The 16,460-nt window shown below is 51.0% G+C and overlaps 1 protein-coding gene across 1 annotated transcript in view; it reads left to right on the plus strand.

The window, feature by feature from the left end:
* The window catches only part of AKAP10 (A-kinase anchoring protein 10), a 31,388-nt gene extending 15,321 nt beyond the window's left edge, over nucleotides 1-16,067 (plus strand). The window contains exons 6-15 of the mRNA XM_078873529.1: nucleotides 145-229; nucleotides 1,171-1,294; nucleotides 2,630-2,766; nucleotides 3,996-4,140; nucleotides 4,378-4,542; nucleotides 4,902-5,014; nucleotides 6,235-6,317; nucleotides 8,953-9,002; nucleotides 10,024-10,160; nucleotides 11,937-16,067. Coding sequence (XP_078729655.1) covers nucleotides 145-229; nucleotides 1,171-1,294; nucleotides 2,630-2,766; nucleotides 3,996-4,140; nucleotides 4,378-4,542; nucleotides 4,902-5,014; nucleotides 6,235-6,317; nucleotides 8,953-9,002; nucleotides 10,024-10,160; nucleotides 11,937-12,099 — 1,202 coding nt within the window. The 3' untranslated portion in view covers nucleotides 12,100-16,067. The remainder of the gene's footprint in view (nucleotides 1-144; nucleotides 230-1,170; nucleotides 1,295-2,629; nucleotides 2,767-3,995; nucleotides 4,141-4,377; nucleotides 4,543-4,901; nucleotides 5,015-6,234; nucleotides 6,318-8,952; nucleotides 9,003-10,023; nucleotides 10,161-11,936) is intronic.
* The last annotated feature ends 393 nt before the right edge of the window (nucleotides 16,068-16,460 follow it).

A 16,460-nucleotide genomic window follows, 5' to 3' on the forward strand; every position in this document is an offset into this window, starting at 1 on the left:
CCGTCGCCCTCCGCCGCCGTAAAGACCATGCGCCTCGCCCGTGTGTGTGTGTACCTCCTCCCCCTCCTCCTCCCCCTCCTCTTCCTCCCTCTCCTCTTCCTCCACACCCTCCTCCGTCGCCACCACCACCACCGCCGCCCACAGCCAAGATCTGCGGCGAGGATGGGGACGTGGACCCCAACTGTTTCCTGCCGGCGCAGGAGCTCGTCTTTCACGAGCTGGAGACGCAGTGAGTGCCTCCCTCACCGATGTGCACACCCACCCGGACGCACGTTCCGTTTGCCCAGGGGTAGAGGGGGGCCCTCCTCCTCCGGTTTCACTGGCTGGACGTGGCCTGGGACTTGACTTGGTGCGATGTTTTCGGTGGTTGTGTCGCGGGACGCAGCTCTCCGACGGGTTATTCGGTTGCCGCCACCGTACTTCGTTCGGGCACGACGTCCGACGTTTCGCTCCGCGCGCCGGAATATTGTTTTTTCGGGATCTGAATGCCAGGAATTGTTACAAACTTAAACACGGTTCCTGAAGAAGCTTCCAGCACGTGGAGCAAAACGTCGGGCATCATGTCGGACATTAAGCGGTGCAGCTCGAAAACACGTCGGTTATTCTCACCACGGCCCATGGCCACGTGAGATGCTGCCGCTTCAAACTGAGCGTCTTGAGCCGCTTGTTGCAGGGGAGGAATGCATTCGACCTGGAAACAACACTGTCAGCCTCACACCCAGTCACTGCTGTAACCGCAAGGGCCCCTTACAATGACAGAGGCTGTGTGCCTGTCAATCAGTGCCTGTTGTCTTGGTGACGTCTGGGACTGTTTATGCTGCTGTCGTTTTGCTGCTGGAATTGGTGTACTTATGCAATTTGAACTTTATTTTATTTTAAGTATTTAATTGAAGTGATTTCCTTCTCTCCCCTGTACTTTGCAGTCCTGTCATGTTTTCGTATCGCTTCTACTGTTGTAACTTTCTGACCCGATCCTCCTGGACAATCGGTGAACAAGAGCTTCACAGCTCATCGGATTTCTCCAGGATTAATAAAGATTCTGAATTCCGAGTGGCCTCGCATGGCTTCCCTTCACTGTTAAGGTCAAGCCGGCCGTGGCGACCTCACGTCGGCACGGCTGTTGTTGCGCCTGCGTGCGATCTCGCCACTACCCCCCGTTGCCCGTGCCAGGTTCTTCCCCCTCTTCCTGGAGAGTTCGCACTTCTGCCGCTACCAGATGGAGGTGCTGACGAGCGGCTCCGTGTGTCTGGGCGACATCCTCACCAGCGAGGGCACGCTCTTCTACTTCTCGGAGGTGGGCAGGCCCTGGCCACCGGCCACGGGCCCCGGCCCCTCCGGCCCCGAGCGTGTAACGATCCGAGAGAAACGTCGGTTGAACGTCCACCAGCCTTGCCTGACCCCTGACGGAACAAAACACTCCGTAATATTTGTTGTTGTTGTCGTGTTAGATCGCTTAAAATAAATGTGGTCCTTAAACCTGTCACCGCCCAACACGGCCAATCGGTAAGTTATGTCTCGTAAGCTAAACATTCAAATTAGTTGCTAGTTCAGCACACCGGTTTTGTGTTGGAGAGTAAACCCACGACTTTTACAATTCGACGTTTCGCCGGTTATTACAACCAGCCTTTTCAGGCGAAAGCCGGAATTGTGTAAAATGTATCCCGTGTCGGTCTTAAAGAGAGGGGGAGGGGTAAAGGCGATATCATCGCTCTGGGCCCATGAGGTGCGAACGAAACAGTCTGGAACAAATCAAAACGCTCTGCGGTACTGTGTTGGCAGACGGTGAACGAAAAAACAAAACGTACAAAGCTGCCCATGATCGGTGACGTTTCGAACAGTGACCCGTCTCCATAGCAGGAGAGATCCTTCGTGAAAGATTATTTAAGAAAAATAAAATGTTTTTTGGTATGTTGATGGAATGAGAAGGTAACGCTGCAACAGCAGAGCCTATCGGTGTGTAGTTGACGGAGGGCCATTTGAAAGCAAGCGCGTCTTCATGGGTCTTGTAAATGAATGAGAGATGACATGAAGGAAACGACACTGAATGGAGAGATCCAGCAGGAAAGGACGCGGCCACATGGGTGGCTTGCGACGTCTCTCCGCCTTCCGTGGCGGTGTTCTCAGTCGGGACAACTTAGATGAATGGATGAATGAGTCTCCCAACGTTTCCACTGCATCTAGACGTCCTTGAATTGGTCTGGGTGGCCCGGGGCGAGCCACACCTAAACCATCGGCGTTTAGTGTCCCATCAAACCGACCCTGGCCAGGTCGATTGGGCATCACAGCGGCGAGGATGTTAATTACCTCGTCTGGTATACACGAGGATCCCGGGTTCCATCCTGACCCTTACGCCTGTATATTTGGAGTTTGTATGTTCTCCGTGTCGTGTTGCGTGGATTTTACTCCGGGACCTCCAGTTTTTCCGTCCACATATAGAATCAACGTCACACGTTTAGAGTATTTGGCTGCTTTAAATTTCCATGCGATAAGCCACTTCGTCGAGCTATCATTTGTGCCTATACAGCTCAGTGGGCCTTCACACTGGTTTGATTAAAACATTCGTTTAAAAGTTTAAGTTTAGTTTAAAACCGAGTCGCTCGGTGCACCGCCGCGTGTCGCTCCCTCGCAGTTCATGGAGAAGGAGGACGCGGCGGCGTTGCTCCAGTTCTGGCTCGTGGCCCACGACTTCCAGGCCCAGCTGGCGGGGAAGGCCGGCCAGTACGACGGGCAGGAGGCCCAGAACGACGCCATGATCCTCTACGACAAGTGAGTCCGCTGAGAGGATGGGGGGCGGCTCGCCTGAGGATCGTCGCACGCAGTCCAGTGTCAACCCGCCGCGGGGCGAAGGCCTCGCGTGGAGATCGTTCGACCGTACTTCACCACGGCGTGGTTCCTGCACCGTATGATCATTGACATGCGGTCAACGTTTTCTCTCTCTCTACCTCCCTGATTGCATGCTTGTTACGCGATTTCCTATATTTTTTTAATGCGACTCGCTTCAAGACGTGTCGGCATTTCGGCGCCAAGTTTAAATGTCACTGTGGCGAGATGTTAACTACCTCGCCTGGTATACAGGAGGTCGTGGATTCGATCCTGACCCTGTGACGCCTGTTGTATATTTATAGTTTGCATATTCTCCCCGTGGTCGAGTGGATTTTTCTCTGCATCCTCCGGTGTTTTTTCCTCCACATTTAGAATAAACATCACGTGTATTTGGCTGCTGCTATACATTTCCACGTGATAAGTCACTTGGTTGAGTTTAACACGTAGGCTTTCGCGACCAATATTATTCATAATAAAGGTTTTTGGGTTAGATCGCAGATCTCCACAAATCTGTCTGTCCCCTGATGAAGCTGGTTGTAATTACTGGCGAAACGTCGTACTCTGATTGTAAATGTTGTGGCTTGGCTCTCCAACACACCGGTTAGTGCTGTACTAGTGACGAATTGGCACGTTCTGTTTACGTGACAACCCTTACTAGTTGGCTGTGTCGTGTGGTGGCGGGTTTAACGACACATTTGTCTATTTATGCGATCTAACCCAAAAAAAAAACTTTAAGTTAATGCAAATCCTTATGCCTAACCTTTCTATTAGAAACCCAAAAGACGTTTGTCAATAACGCTGCCCTAAAAAGAAAATAAAATTTAGATTTCGATTTAAATCTTTCGTGACTGCAGGGATTCATTTTCTTGGTTCTTTTGGTAAAGTCACGTAGAAGGGAAGTAATAAAATAATAAAAATAAAACATAATAAAATAATTCTCACGACGTTTCGGCCACAACGCAAGCAGCCGTCCTCAGGTGAAACCAGGTCTGTCGAGGCGACAGCGTCTGAATTTAGATATTACAGGTGACGTTTCAGACGTTGTTCCCTTCATCGTAATATCACCATATCGTGGCGACCCTACTGTGGAGCATCGCTTGCCCTTGGACTACGTGCAGCTAAACGGTGGTGGTGGTGGCGGCGGCGGCGGCGGGGGATTGTTGTCTTCGCAGGTACTTCTCTCTGCAGGCCACGTGCCCGCTGGGCTTCGGAGACTCCGTGCGACCCGAGGTTGAATCTAACATCTGCCGGGAGGGTGGCCCGCTCCCTGACTGCTTCTCCACAGCTCTGCGCCAGGCCTACACCACCATGGAGGCTGTGAGTCGCCCCTACCTCCCCACCCCCCCCCCCTGTGGGCTAGCCAGATGGGCAGACCGGGTGAGATCGGGCACGTTCCAGTCGACGTATGGTATATCGGTCACTTAATGCTGTGCTTGTTGATGACCATGGTTATAAAGTTGTATCTATCGCCGCGTGCGAACAGGGGCCACTGCCAAAAACAGTCCCTTACACTGCCAAAACGGTCCATCCGCTGGCCTCTGTGCTCCTGCCCAGGTCTACCTGCCTGGCTTCCTGTGCAGCGACATCTACTACAAGTACCTGTCGGAGCTGCTGTATTCGGTGCGCAGCGAAGAGGCGCAGGGGCCAAGCGCCCACGTGCCCGGCCGGGGGGGGGCGCCGCCGCCATCCGAGGCTGTGGGCAACGAGCGCGGGAACCAGGTGAGCAGGCGACGACAGCGGCGCCGCGTTACACCACGACGCGTTACACCATGCCATGTTACACCGTCCCGCTTTACACCCCGGCGCGTGACACCGTCCCGCGTTACACCGCGTTACACCACGCTACGGTACACTGCCACGGTACACCGTGCCACGTTACATCGCGGTACACCGTGCCACGTGACACCGAAGTATACCGCACTGGTCCACCGTGCTACGTTACTGCGCGTCCTCCACACCGCCACTCGACGTCCGCAGCACGGCGTTGCTGCCCACACGGCGGGTGGTGGAGCGCAGCGTGGGGCACGCTCGCGTTAATCCCGCTCGCTCGCACGCACGCCTGCCCGCTCGCTCCGCAGGCCAACAGCAACAAGAAGAACCTGGTGAAGATCCTCAAGAACTTCGACGAGGACATCACGATCGACGCAAAGAGCCTGGAGCCGGAGTCTCTCTACTACAGACATTACGCGGGGTGCGTGTGCGTGTGTGGGTTCCGTACTTGTGTGTGTGTGTGTGTGAAGCGGTGGCGCAGTGGTTAGCTCGCCGCGCTACAAACCCAACGACCCGAGCTCGATTTCCGCTCACGGCCAACACCAGTAACGATTATCTGAACTGGTCATGGGCCTCTCCTAGATTGACTCAGCCTCAAATTATTATCTGGTGTGGTGTGTCAAACATCGCCACTGGGGAGACAAAGACGGTCGGGCGTAGTGCTAGCCCACCAACCCCTCGTGTGCCGTGCCGGCCTTCAAAAGGTGCTACGCGCTAACAGCACTTGCCCCAGCAGTCTGTTAAGGCTGTACGGGCGATCCTTGTCTTTGTGTGTATGGTAGTGTAGCGATTAGCGCGTTGTGCTGTGAACCCGGCGACCCACGTCCGATTCCCACTCAAGGCCACCAGCAACAGATCGTTGCGAGACTTAACAGTATTTTCATCTAAAGGAAGTCACATTCGCGAAATCCCCCAAACCGAACCTGCACAAAGCGAGGGAGAGCTGTGCGAATGTATTTTCCCCCACCCTCTTCTGCACTTAATAATCTTGTTCACAAAGTTCTGCTTCGTGGGGCCTAGCCCACCTTCGGTGGTGTAAACGTACAATTATTGTGCGCACTTTTGGGATGCAATCGTGTCGATGACGCTGTAAAAAATGTAACTAATATTATTATTCAATTATAGACTCTTGGTGCAGCGAGGACGGTTAACATTACATTCATATAGGTATCTTACACATTTTTGACGAGTGAGGGTGATAACGTTCAATTGTGTGGCCACAGTGAAGCCATTATGACATCGGTTAGCGGCAGTATATTGTAATAGTCGTTTAACAACCATTTACAGGTCTCGATCGATCCGCTGCTGCATGAAAGCAGCCTCCCCTCGCCGTGTCGGCCGTGCGGGTTGTTTGTCCATACTTCTCCACACTGAGCAACGCAATTATGGTGAATGGGTTGGCCCAATTCCGGTTCTGATTTTGTTTGCCGCCGATGTTAGCCCTGACTGGGAATCAAACTCTGGTTGGCCAGTTCACTGGCCACCAATCCACCTCGTCGACAGTGCCTTGTACCGCATGCTAACGTGTGTGTGGCCGCACGCGTTGGCGGTAATCCTCGGGCTCGTGCGGTAACTGTGCCTGCTGACATGTGTTACCCTCTGCCTGTCTGCTGCTGCTTGTTGTTGTTGCTGCTGCGGCAGGAAAATGTCATTTGGGAGGATCAACAACCTCGGGCAGTTTGTGAAGGAGTCGGAGCCAAATCCTGACGGGAAGAAACCCAAAGGTGAATAGAGAGTGTGTGTGTGTGCGTGTATTCACGCGGTGCTGGCTACCCCCACCCCCTTGTGTGCCGTGCCGGCCTTCATATGCGCTGCTCACGAACAGCACTTGTCCTAAATGTCTGTTAACACTATACGGGGAATCTTTGTCTTTATCATCACGATCATGATCATTTCCGATGAGCAGTCCACTATTGCATAAAGGCCTTCCCAAGTCGTCGCCATTTCTCAAAGTTTCGTGATGCAAAAATTTGTCTAGCTTCTCCACAAGCGCTGATTTAATCCGCTCCATCTCCACGATGGAAATCCTCTCCGGCGAGTTCCTTCCATTGGTTGCCCCTCCTGTCCCCGTCGCCTTGACCCACCGCCTCATCGTCCCTTCAGGTGGTGCATCGCTCTCCTGCCCAAGCTCACCTTTCTCAGCAGTCAATTCGGTGTCTCTAACTTTCGCGTTCTCTCGTAGAGACTCTGCGCGTACGCGAGGGATGTTTGTGGGATCGATGTGTCGTAGAAATATACAGTGTGTTTTAGAGATGGCTAAAGTTTATTTTGGCCGCAAGCTCTCACTTGGGAGGTTTTGAGTTATAATCCCGATCACGGTATATCGACGGCAGTGATGATGACATACGTAAGCATCATCATCATCCTCATCGGGGGTGGGAGAGCAGCACCTGACCAGCAATAAAAAGGTTGTGAGTTTACATCTTGGTTGGGAGTCAGCGCATCTCTCTGGGGTCAGTAAAATGAAACCTACATACTAGTAAGTTAAGACTGGGATAGTGAATATCCACCACCGGAATAGTGAATATCCACCAAGATATGTACGTATGTGTGTTGAACTTCTTTCGCACCGCACGTAGCCAACCGTGCTAATCGGAGGTGCCGGGGGAAGGACAACACACTTAACACAAAACGCAGTTCTAAAGAAATTAGTTTTCAATTTATTTGTTAAAATGCCATAGCTGCAGTGGCTTCCTAATAGATTCACAGGGACGAATAGAAGCCAACACGCATGGGAGAATGGGGTCACTCGAACTAAATCAAGTTCAGCCCTTTCTTAATCCACTGCTGGATGAAGGCCTTCCTCCCCACACGGTGTGTTGTTTATCGTGGGGGTGGTTCGACTGCAGGTCACCTCGTTGGTTCAGGTGGGGGGGGGGAGGGGTAGCCCAGGACCGGTCCAGACATGGCTCGCGACTGATGTTAGCCGTGACCGTTAATCCATCGTGGGTCGCTGGGTTCACTGCTCCCTGTGCTAACCACTGCACCGCAGCCGTTGCCTGCGCCTGACCAAGCAGATTCAATTAACATTCAGGAACGCACAGTGCTTCTGAATGATTATCGCGTCGATTGGCGTAAAAACTCTCCATTAGAAACGTCCTGCACGTCCCCCAAGGCACTGCCACGGTCCTCCGTGGCCAATCGCCTACGCTCGCGGCAACGGCACATCACACACTGGAGGGGGGCCCCGCAGTCAACGTAGTTAATTGGGTCTGCTGCCCCAGCAAAGAAACAACACAGTTTGTGTTCATTCTCAAATAAAGTGCCCCGGGCACTAGGGTTGTGCTCCCACATTTTTGAATGAGTCAAGTTTCATGTTGTTTACATACGTGCGGTGCTTTGCTGGTACAAATCTGCCACTCAAAGCATCATCACATTAAAACTCTTCACAATTACAAGCAAATATATATTTACAAACTATCTACAGTTTAAAGTAAATATAAAACATTTAGAAAATCTGGACCGGATACCAAATTTTGGACGATCAGAAAATATGATTTGTTTCAAACAGATCTGGAAACTTGATGTGGCGTCATGGACATGACGTCACCGCCACGCTCCAGGTGCCGTAGCTGCCATTAGCACGGAGGCCTTGTGTGGGGGGTGCGGGGGTGGAAGTGGTCCCAATATCACAAAGAAAATCCCGAATTGTCCTAAAAGATTTTAAAATCTGAAACCGACGCCGATTAGGGCAGCGCGCTCCATGTGATGCCATCACATCTCGTCTGTATGCATGTTCAGGCTGTTCTCCTGTAACGCTGCGTGCTTTTATGATGCAAATTGGATATAACGCGATTGAGTACGGCTGCCTTGACGTAGCATCACACAAGGCAGTGGGATACTGCTGGATGCTTCTAGATGCTACCCACGCACCTCTGTCTTTGTTCAGCCTGCGTACGCATCTCACGTGTTATCGCGGACTGTGCTTTACCCTATGTTATATGTTATTTATGAAAACGCGAATTTTGCATAACGTGGTGTTCTTCAGAAACGCAACTACCACGTTATAGGAGAACAGACTGCATGTTGAAATTCTTCCGCACAGGACGTAGCCAACTGCGCTAACTGGAGGTGCGGGGGAAAGACAAAAGACTAAACACAAAAAGCAGTTCTAAAGAGCTGAGTTCTCAATCTAGATGAATGACAAGTTGCATAGCTCCAGTAGCTTCCTAATATCGGAAAGGAGAGAGTTCCAGACGGCCACAGAAGCGCACCTGAAAGCTCACGATGCGGTGACCACCGTCTTCATTCGATGACTAGCCAAAAGCCGCCGCCGCTGCTGCTGCTGCTGCGAGGATGACCGGAGTTTGCGTGGTGATGGTTTTATGCTCCTTGACTCGTGGTTTCCCATTTCGACAGGATCTCTGTCACAGGTCATGAAACGATGGGTGCAAGGAACCACCGATGAGGTAAGAGTTGGCCACATGGGAAGCTCAGCAGGTTTGAGCCTGGGATTGTGGTTGTATAGGTGGCCACGTTGCACACCGGGGTGGTATAGGCGGCTGCGGGAGCAGTGGCTTATGTGGTGATGAGCAGAGGGCAGTGGAGAAAAATGCATTGTTGTACAGCACTTCCAAGCCACCCGCATCTACACTCGCGCATTTATAACTCCGCTCATTTATCAACTCGCACTGAGCAGAGTGACGAAGTATGGTCGAATAATCCCCACGACCCGCACGGTGTGGGGAGGCCATCATCCAGCAGTGGATTGACAATGGGACTGTGCTGTGTACAGTGCCTATTCAGAATTGGAATCTGAATTTTCATTTCGAGTGCAGGAGGAGAAATCCGGTGAGCTACGAAGATTTTTTCCACAGATGTCCAGTAGGGGGCGGGTCAGCGAGTTACAACGTTTTTGGGCCGTCGTGTTGCTGAAAGGCCTCAAGGTTGTTCTGTAATTTCCAGAGGTGAAAAGGGCACTCCGAGCTTGCTCCACGAGTTGACTTTCGCATGGAGGTCGTGTTTTGCGAGAATGCATTTGCATCTGGAATAGCATTTTCCATTCTGTGCGTCAGCCGCAGCGATGGCCAAGTAAACATCTCTGCTCCCCACATTCGCGAGATGTTAACTGCCTCACCTGGTATAGAGGTCGTGGGTTTGATCCCGACCCTGACGCCTGCTATATATTTAGAGTTTGCATGTTCTCCCCGTGGTCGTTTGGATTTTTCTCCGGGTCCTCCGGTTTTGCCCTCTACATTTAGAATCAACATCACGCGTTTAGAGTATTTGGCTGCTATAAATTGCCACGTGATAAGTCACTTCGTTGAGCTATCATTTGTGACCAGGTCGCTTCTAAAAAAGAGCTACATAGCTCAGTGGGCTTTTCCTGATAAAATACAAAATTGTTGTAAGTTTTAACTGAAGATTCATACAAGAAGTGTGCATCTTGTTGATGCCAACCTTTGACCTCCCCCCGCCCGATGCGACCAGGCGCAGGAGGACATGGCGTGGAGGGTGGCGCGGATGATCGTCGGCGAGATCGTGCGGCAGAGCGCCACGCTGCGGCCTCCCGCGCCACCGCCGGTGCCAAGCGGAGCGGCGGAGGCTCCCGGGAGGGACCCCGCGACGTAGGTGGAGAGTGGAGGGTGGCACGGCAGGGCCGCACGAGCAGTCGCCCCTCTCATTCATCAGCACGCACTGGGCAGGGGTGGGAGGGGGGCAGTGGCGTAGCGCGGTTGGCCACTGGGAGCTATGCACTTTTAAAAGTAAATTGAAAAGTAATTTCTTCAGAAATGTTTTTTTGTGTTTAGTTAGCTGTTCTTTCCCCACACCTCCGATTGGCATGGTTGGCTACGTATGGTGTGAAAGAAGTTCAGTGTATGTTGAAGTTCAACATACATATCGTCTGTAGGTTGTATGTTAGTCTATGGCTCCTATGATAATCTGTAGGTTGTATGTTAGTCTATGGCTCCTATGATAATCTGTAGGTTGTATGTTAGTCTATGGCTCCTATGATAATCTGTAGATTGTATGTTAGTCTATGGCTCCTATGATAATCTGTAGATTGTATGTTAGTCTATGGCTCCTATGATAATCTGTAGGTTGTATGTTAGCCTGACGGCTTCAGTGGTGTAGCGTAGTTGACACGCCCCCCCCCCCCACCGCACTCGTCATCATTCACCCCTCCCTGTAGCCCAGTGCCTGGGCCTCTACACTCTGCGGACCTCGGTGCAGTTGCACCGCCTGCGCACTCGATAGCTCGCCAGACGGCAACGACTCGTCACCTGGGGGTTGCGTTTAGGGTTTTTTTTTTTCTTTTTTCGGGACCAACCCTTGACGTTTTGACAGAAAAAAGTAGCATTGCTGCTTCACTCGATGTTTCAGCAACTTGCCTTTGACCAGAAGACACGTACTTATGTGCGTCGAACTTCTTTCGCACCGTACGTAGCCAACCGTTCTCATCGGATCACATGGCGGTTGCGTGTTTGTGGATTTGCATATGAACAAGTGTAGAAGCGTCGTAATGATTCACTTTTAACACAGCGGAGTGCGAGAAGCTTGGCCGTGTCACACCGTGCTCGCCGCGGTAACGGTCAGATTCGTGTTTCGACATTCACAGCCATTGGCGGTGTTGGATAAACAAGCGCCTTTGGGAGTGTTGTGCCACGATTACATTTACAGACAATAATGCAAATTTCTTACGCAGCGTTCAAAGTCGTTGGCTTCGTTTGTTGTAGAGTTCTACTGAACTGCTCACTTCGAGCTTGCCTCCGTTGACGCCCTCAGGTTTTTATGAAAATATTTTATTCTGAACGTCTGACCGGGTCCAAAGACTCGTTGCCAAGGAGGTCCAGCCCTGGGATGTTTGGCCAGTTCATCCTATCAATGCACGTGTCGCGCACGCAGAATGAAACCCAGGAAAACCTGCGTATGAGGGGAATAACACTCAAATGTCGGACACAGACCCACTCGCTGTCCTGCCGCCAGCTCTGACCCGCAGGCTGGGAGTCTTGTGTTTACACGCTGATCGAATTGAGCCGTCAATTGCTGGGTTATAGGCGTGCACCGCCATCAGACAATGACTCCTTGTTTTGACATATTTAGTAAAAAAATATTTGTTTCCCCATTTATATCACGATTGTGCTATGTGTGTCATGGCATGAGATACGAGTATTAATTCTGATCTCTGACAAGAGCCTTACAGCCTGCGGAAGCAGACATGGCCAAACTGCTTCTGAGGTCCTTTAATTAGCACGCTTGGCTACGTATGGTGCGAAAGAAGTTCAACATACACACGTACATACAAGTTCATCGTTATAGAGAAGAAGCGCAGCTGGGTCGCGCCTGCGCAACCTTGCCGGCCGTTGTGGTAACGGGCGGTTCGTGTTCTCCCCCTCCCGCAGAAGCGGCGGCATGGCTGAGCCCGGCGCGACAATCGTCCAACGAGCGGAGCCCCCTGCGCGCTGCCGACCATCCCCGGAGAGCAGTGGCGCGCGGCCTTCGCACGGCCTGCGCGCCGCCGCCGTCGCCGCTGCCACGCCCGGACCCCGTGCAGCCAACAAATAAATAAATGTCTCCGCGGTCTACGACACAGAGGCGGCCAAACCGCGGGTCGCGAGCCAGCGCAGTCCACTGCAGCTCGATCGAGACGCGGCTCATTCATTTTTTTACTTTTTGAAAGAGGAGAAATCTGCAGAAGCAGGAACGGTTTTTTGGTGCACTCCACCCCTGGCAGCTGAGCCAAACAAGAGTACCCCCCGGGGTGCTCCTGCAGATTTATAAGTTTCAAAACTCCATGGACAACCAGCGTGCGAGCGAACCATGCGCGTGACCCGCTCCGAGCATGTGGCTCTTCTTGGCCGCATGGCGATGTTGGTACCGTGGCTCGTAGTGTCAGGAAGTTTGGCCACTCTTGGTCCATGACCTCAAGCGTCCATCTGCTGTTTGTTGTTTCTGTTTCGAAACCGTGACTGCCAAACTCCACGCCTCGTGACGCCACCCACTGTTACATGTTACTACAGCCCTTGCTTGTATCAGTTCACGGCAGGATGAAGGCCACTGCACCGTGCGGGGTTGTGGAAGTTATACGACCATACATTGTCACGCTGGTCAGTGCACGTTGGAGAAGGCAGAGAGAGCCGAGATGTGGGAGCATAGTACATTACAACAATGGATTTTGCTACACTAAACCGCTGCTGACGGCCACGTGACCTCACAGCCACATGATATGACTTGCCGGTACGGTCCGTGAAAGCGATTTCACAATACATCGCCTCCACGCGGTCCGCTTGTGCATTTTTACCGATCAATGCAATCGATGGTCGCATCTTTGCCATCGAAACCTGCTTATCGGCTAAAATTAAATCCCGGATTGTGCGTGAGGGCTTGGAATGGAGTTTGGCGACCCGGATTGGACTCCCGGCACTGTTTTAAAACAAAGGGGAACCAAACCAGCGAACAAAAGCTGACGGCACTCCTTCCGTTCGCGTGCGTGCGTGTTGGCGTGCGTGTTGGCGTGCGTACACTCGCACGCACGCGGCCCGTCCACGCGGTGTAAATGAGTATGCTTCTTTTATAAAGATTTATGAGCGCGCGGCTGAATGTTCCCGTGAGCCGCCCGCCACCGTCGCTGCTGCTGTGTGGTCGTGGTGCGGCATGGGCGGCGACGAGTCTGTACATAGCGCGCAGCGGTGCAGGACGCGGCCTCACCGAGCCTCCAATCGACGCTTCCTCCTCAACGTTTGTGAATGTTCCGTGACCCCTGGTGACCCCCCCCTGCTCCCTTACCCTCCCTCCTTAGCGCTTAACTCGATCGCATTCAAGGTGAGAAGACTGAATTATTGTTACGAGCGATTCCTTATAGTTTTTTATTGAAATTAATTATGTAAATTATGAATTTACTCTTGTTGATTTGTTTCAATTGCACGAGGGTCGTTGTGGTCGTGTGATCTGTACGGCCGTGCTGTACCTTTGCTTATTGCACATCTTCCATACGTGTGAAACTATGAGAATAAAAAAAACAAAGTCAAGAAAAGTGGTTAAATGAAAACTCAGGCGCTTTAACGAAGACAATTAAATGGCAAGTGCAAGCGTGCGGAATCCCGTTTCGGCTGGTGTGGTGTGGTAGTCGTGAATCTGCGCTTGTCGCCGTCGGCTTCACTCCAGGGCAGTCTCGCGTAGGCCCTCTCGGAGTAGCGTCTACCACGAACGTGACGTTCTCAAACCATCAAACCTTTTTGTCGTCTATCGCCGGTGTTTCCGCACTCCAAGACCAACTGCGTTGATTACGTTTGCTCTACCAAGGACCAATGCCCGGATTTGACTTTGTCGCCGTGGTTGTTGCTACTCTACAGGTTTCCACGGCGGTATGTGCAGACCCAGAGGTGTGTTTACAGTGTCCATATATACAGTTCGCTATATATACACACCCCCGCGTGTACAAAATATGCTTGAACTTGAACGGGAGAAAATATTTCATCTCTGCGAGAGAAAAAAACCTCGAGCGAATTTACTTGCACAGCGCTGCGTCGCAGATGCGCTTCGTCAAATAAAACGAGGACATTTAAACCCCAACACGACTCGCGCTTGGAGACGTCCCCATCGCGTTTTGTGGCATCACATTTCGTGTTCCCGGGCCGCGCGGCGCTCCTAAAGCCAGGCAATGGCACCGCTCGGCTGCGAGTCCATATGCTCACTAACCGCCAGAGAGGATCGGTGCTACGGGTGAGAATTGTTTTTATGACCGCATATTTAAAGATGTCACGTGGTCTGAATGTGTGCACATGGGCATCAGCCGTCCAGATATTTATTGGACCAGGCTTAACAGACTGGCTGTGTGGCAACGGGAAGCTATGTCTGTATGCCTCCCCTAATACTGTAATGTTACTTTCGGGAGCTGCCCAACAAGACGACAACAGCACGCTCCCCTCCACATGAACGACTGTCCCTTACGATGGCCAGAAGGTGGCGTGAGAAGGCCGATTGGACCGGAGCAGTGTGGCGCGCGGATCCAGTCGAGTGGCTCGCGATGTCGGACATTCGATGGCACATGTGAGAAGAGCTGATGAGAAGGTCATCTTGCCCGTTGGGAATTGTGTACATGTTGTACAGTAACGTATAGCGTGTATGGAGATATATGTGTGTGTATTCATAAGTGCACTTGTGGCGGTATTCATTGCTGATTGGTTAATTAAAGAGGGATTTTTGTTTTCTCTCCCACAAGTAAATCGGGGCCCAGCAGACTGTCAGCACATAGGATTATTGAGGGGCCCGAGTTAGAAATGCCAACCAGCTATAGCATCAAAAGATGAGAAAATGTTAGGCTAAAATCTACATACAGGGACTCCTCCACTTTTATAAATTTAAATTATTACTTGGGCACATTTCGACTTACGAACTTTCTAAGATACGTAGAAACCTGTCCGTATGTCCACTTGCCTGTTCGGACCGAGGGTCGTAAGTTCAACCGCCGTGCAATCGATGGCGGTGGTGACATCTACGTCTGCAGAACGTGAAGAGCCAGTGGAATCTACAGGAGATTATTCAACTTTTACAGCCATTCCCTATGTTTAGTGTATATGCCGTACATGTTTGGAATCGACAGGAGTAAAGTTGGACTTACGAACAGACCTCTGGAACCGAGTTCGTAAGTAGAGGAGTCCCTGTATACATGAACCCCACGATAGGAATGTGGAATGCCTACCACTGGCTCAGGGCAAGCAATGGCGATGAGGAACTACCACACACTCGTTTGAGAGCAGCTACAAAAATTCGGTATCAGAAAAAAAAACATGGTAAATAATCCGAATTTTACTTATGGGTGTTATTTTGATGGCAATTATCTAGTTTAACAAAGATATGGTTCGTCTGAATGTCCGACACCACCGTGATATTGTACGATCGTTCCTAATTGGTTTACATACTGTGCCCAAGTAAAAATGTACTTTGCGGTTACGCTAATGAATTACCCACGTCTTAAAAAAATGTCCGAAATCTACATCTAAAATCAAGAACTGCCGTTCAGGAAATCTGAGCAGGTTTAAGCGTGCGTTCGCAGTTGAAGTTGGAAAGAGCGATAAAATACAGCGGACTATAAATTCTTTATAAAACAACCCCCACGGCCAAGTGGTGTTTCTCACTTCCGTGAAAAGCCCAGGTACATGTTCTCATACAGCCGATATACACAATGGATAAGATAAATGTTGACATATCAGACGTGATTCCTCTGCCCCTTGTCGCATTTATTGCATGTACCACTTAAGACACTTCTCCGCACATCGGCTCCCGCCCTGAATCTGGAGACGTATTGGTCGTGAGAGATGAGATGATTTCAAAGATATAAGGCAATTGATGACCCCTCCATACCACTCTCCGCTGTCAATGAGACCCCAATAACCTGGTTCTGGTAGCCGTTGCTGGGGTTGTTTTATTGCAGACGATCGATCGTATGTGTTACAATCGTACGCCGTGCGCGCCCTCGGATAATGACAATGGGCACAATTGTTTTGCAATATGCCTGGTACAAATTTAAGAAAATTCCAATAAAATATATGTAATTATGATCTTTATTTTTTAAGACAGGTTTTGTGCACTCAAGTTTTTTTTGTGCCCTGTGGATAGGTGTACGATGCTCATTATTTTAACCTTGCAGCATGCTATTCTGTGACATTTCACCTTAATTAGGTGATACTCTTTTGTGGACCAGATGCTGTCAACCACTGGCAGACCTTGTGGAAATTACAGCGGTGTGAATCCAGTGGAGCATACAGCTGCCGAGTTGTCAACAGACATGAGCAGCCTTCAACTCTTTAACATTAACTCGTAATTTCACGCCCATCCTACCAACGCAGTCCCATCAATTAGGGCCCCTCACGTTCAGTACCCGTGCTTAAAATCGTCAGCCGTGCACGGTTCCTCGTCGTGACAAC

Source organism: Lampetra fluviatilis, chromosome 37 (genome assembly GCF_964198595.1).
Source record: "Lampetra fluviatilis chromosome 37, kcLamFluv1.1, whole genome shotgun sequence".
Taxonomy (NCBI): Eukaryota; Metazoa; Chordata; class Hyperoartia; order Petromyzontiformes; family Petromyzontidae; genus Lampetra; species Lampetra fluviatilis.